Raw genomic sequence first — 2,262 nt, 5'->3', positions numbered from 1 at the left:
CTGGGTATGCTGGTCTGACTGGGTATGCTGGTCTGACTGGGTATGCTGGTCTGACTGGGTATGCTGGTCTGACAGAACACCGGACTCTGGATCCATTCAAGGTTCTGTTCTAGAACTGATCCACTGAGGGATTACCTCTATTGCAAATACCAGAGAGGCTCTGACTATGAAGGAACAATGGCGCCTTCTAGTGGACAGCAGCAGCGCTACACTGACATTATTCCTTCTAATGTTATTGATGGAGGACATTTTAATCCAATAAACCATTAATCCAGAATTTCATGTAGAACAATTAAAATGTTTGCATCCAGTTGATTCTCAAAACTGCTATATTGGTACCATAGTTATTCCTTGCATAACGTCATTATCTCTTTATCTGGATTTATAGTTACAGATATGCATATATATACATATATATTTGTATATATTTATATTATCTTATATATATACATATATATTTTAAAATGTGAATTTAAATCTGCTTTGAACCCTGAGCAGCAGGAACCGAGGGGTTAATTATCAGAAATAAAGTTAAAATTTTGTTCTTTTCTTTTTCTGACTAATGCAGATTTTATAGATCTGTGTTTAATGCAGAATTCATAGTAGATCAGGAATGTTTGCTCTGGGATGGAAACCTTGGATGTCTAGAATTATTCCTTTATTGGACATTTTGTGAGAAACATTTTTTTATAAAATAGGGCATTAATTTATATAAGTTTATTTGAATTCTATAAATCAAAGTTTTCTGCCCAGCAGCAATGATGATCTGCACGGCAGCATTCTATACCCAGCTATTGTAGCATCTAGGATAGAGCTGCAGGCTGGGAAAGAATCTGGTTGGTATTACAAATTGTAAATCTTTGAAACCTAAAACTGATTAAAACAGATTAAAACTAGAGTAAAACTAAAAATAGTTTTATATTTGGTGTTGAAGACTAAGCCTAAATCTCAGAAACACTGGATCTGACTGCAGAGAATCACTCCAGGATTTAACTGAAGGGAAATAAAGAAGATGCTTCAAGGTAACGTCGATGTTTTCTGTTTCCTTCAGCGGAACAACTTCCTGGAGGCGGAGAGCGTGGAGATGGAGAAAGAGAGGGAGCAGATCAGGTCAGACTGGATGCATTTTCATCAAAGAAGTTTTTATCTTTGCTCCTAATCCTTCCTGTTAGTGGAAGTCTGTGTCGGTGGATCTGGGATGAAGTTCTTGGCTAAATGTTTCCAGGCTTCTAGACGCTCCTCTATGTACGACGACCCTGCTGCCGTAGTTTGGGAATCTTTCAGGACAGTTTAGGTTATTTATTAAAGGATTAGTTTAAAAAACTAAACTTCCAGGTGTTTGAGGCGACAGTGAAGCAAAACCAATCCAATAAACAGACACTTCTAATTCCAGCGGTTCCTGAATGCAGCAGCTGCCTAAACTCATCATCATCCTCATGTCTTTTTTTTTTATTAATCTTTTTTGTTTCAGTTTCCAAACAGTTTTTATTGAAATGTTTTCTATATGAAAATGTTTTTTTTTCGTTGTTGAAGCGACTTTATGGCTTTAATTCAGCTCCATGTGAAGCAAACATCTCATTGCTCTGCAGGTTCGACATGCGCGCCCTGCTGGTGAACAACGAGGACCTGCTGAGGACCAACGCCCAGCTGAACAACGAGATGAAGAGGATCCGGGAGCAGATGATGGAGATGGAGAAGGAGAGCCAGGCCGTGAAGGAGCAGTACATCCAGATGGAGGTGAGGAGTCAGACAGCGGGGGAGCGAGGAGCAGGCGGGTTCCAGTCTGATCAACGTTTCTTCCTTTTTTTGCAGATGGAGGTGAGACAAGCTCGAGAAATGATGGTGGAGGCCAACAATCAGGAGTACGCCTTCAACTTCCTGCAGCAGTCCCTGAAGAACAAGATCCAGGATGCTGAGGTAGGTCTCTAGAAGAAGCTTCACACCAAAATCCTTCACAGCTCTAGGCAGCTGCTTCCTGGCTGCTTCCTGGCTGCCTCCTGGCTGCTTCCTGGCTACTTCCTGGCTGCTTCCTGGCTACTTCCTGGCTGCCTTCTGGCTACCTCCTGGCTGCCTTCTGGCTGCTTCCTGGCTACTTCCTGGCTGTTTCCTGGCTGCCTCCTGGCTGCTTCCTTGCTACTTCCTGGCTGCCTCCTTCTTGGCAGCTTCCTTGCTACTTCCTGGCTGCCTTCTGGCTGCCTCCTGGCTGCTTCCTGGCTGCCTCCTGGATGCTTCCTGGCTACTTCCTGGCTGCTTCCTTGCTAC

The 2,262-nt window shown here is 42.8% G+C and overlaps 1 protein-coding gene across 1 annotated transcript in view; it reads left to right on the top strand.

Moving 5' to 3' along the window:
• The window catches only part of LOC107095579 (cingulin-like protein 1), a 12,286-nt gene that overhangs the window by 4,454 nt on the left and 5,570 nt on the right, over window positions 1–2,262 (top strand). Inside the window, exons 5-7 of the mRNA XM_015391728.1 lie at window positions 1,052–1,110; window positions 1,590–1,737; window positions 1,813–1,917. Of these exons, the coding sequence (XP_015247214.1) occupies window positions 1,052–1,110; window positions 1,590–1,737; window positions 1,813–1,917 (312 nt within the window). The remainder of the gene's footprint in view (window positions 1–1,051; window positions 1,111–1,589; window positions 1,738–1,812; window positions 1,918–2,262) is intronic.

The sequence above is a fragment of the Cyprinodon variegatus genome, unplaced genomic scaffold (assembly GCF_000732505.1).
Source record: "Cyprinodon variegatus isolate N-32 unplaced genomic scaffold, C_variegatus-1.0 Scaffold558, whole genome shotgun sequence".
NCBI classification, from domain to species: domain Eukaryota; kingdom Metazoa; phylum Chordata; class Actinopteri; order Cyprinodontiformes; family Cyprinodontidae; genus Cyprinodon; species Cyprinodon variegatus.
Note: the sequence above shows the minus strand (reverse complement) of the source record. Positions and strands in the feature narration are given on the sequence as shown.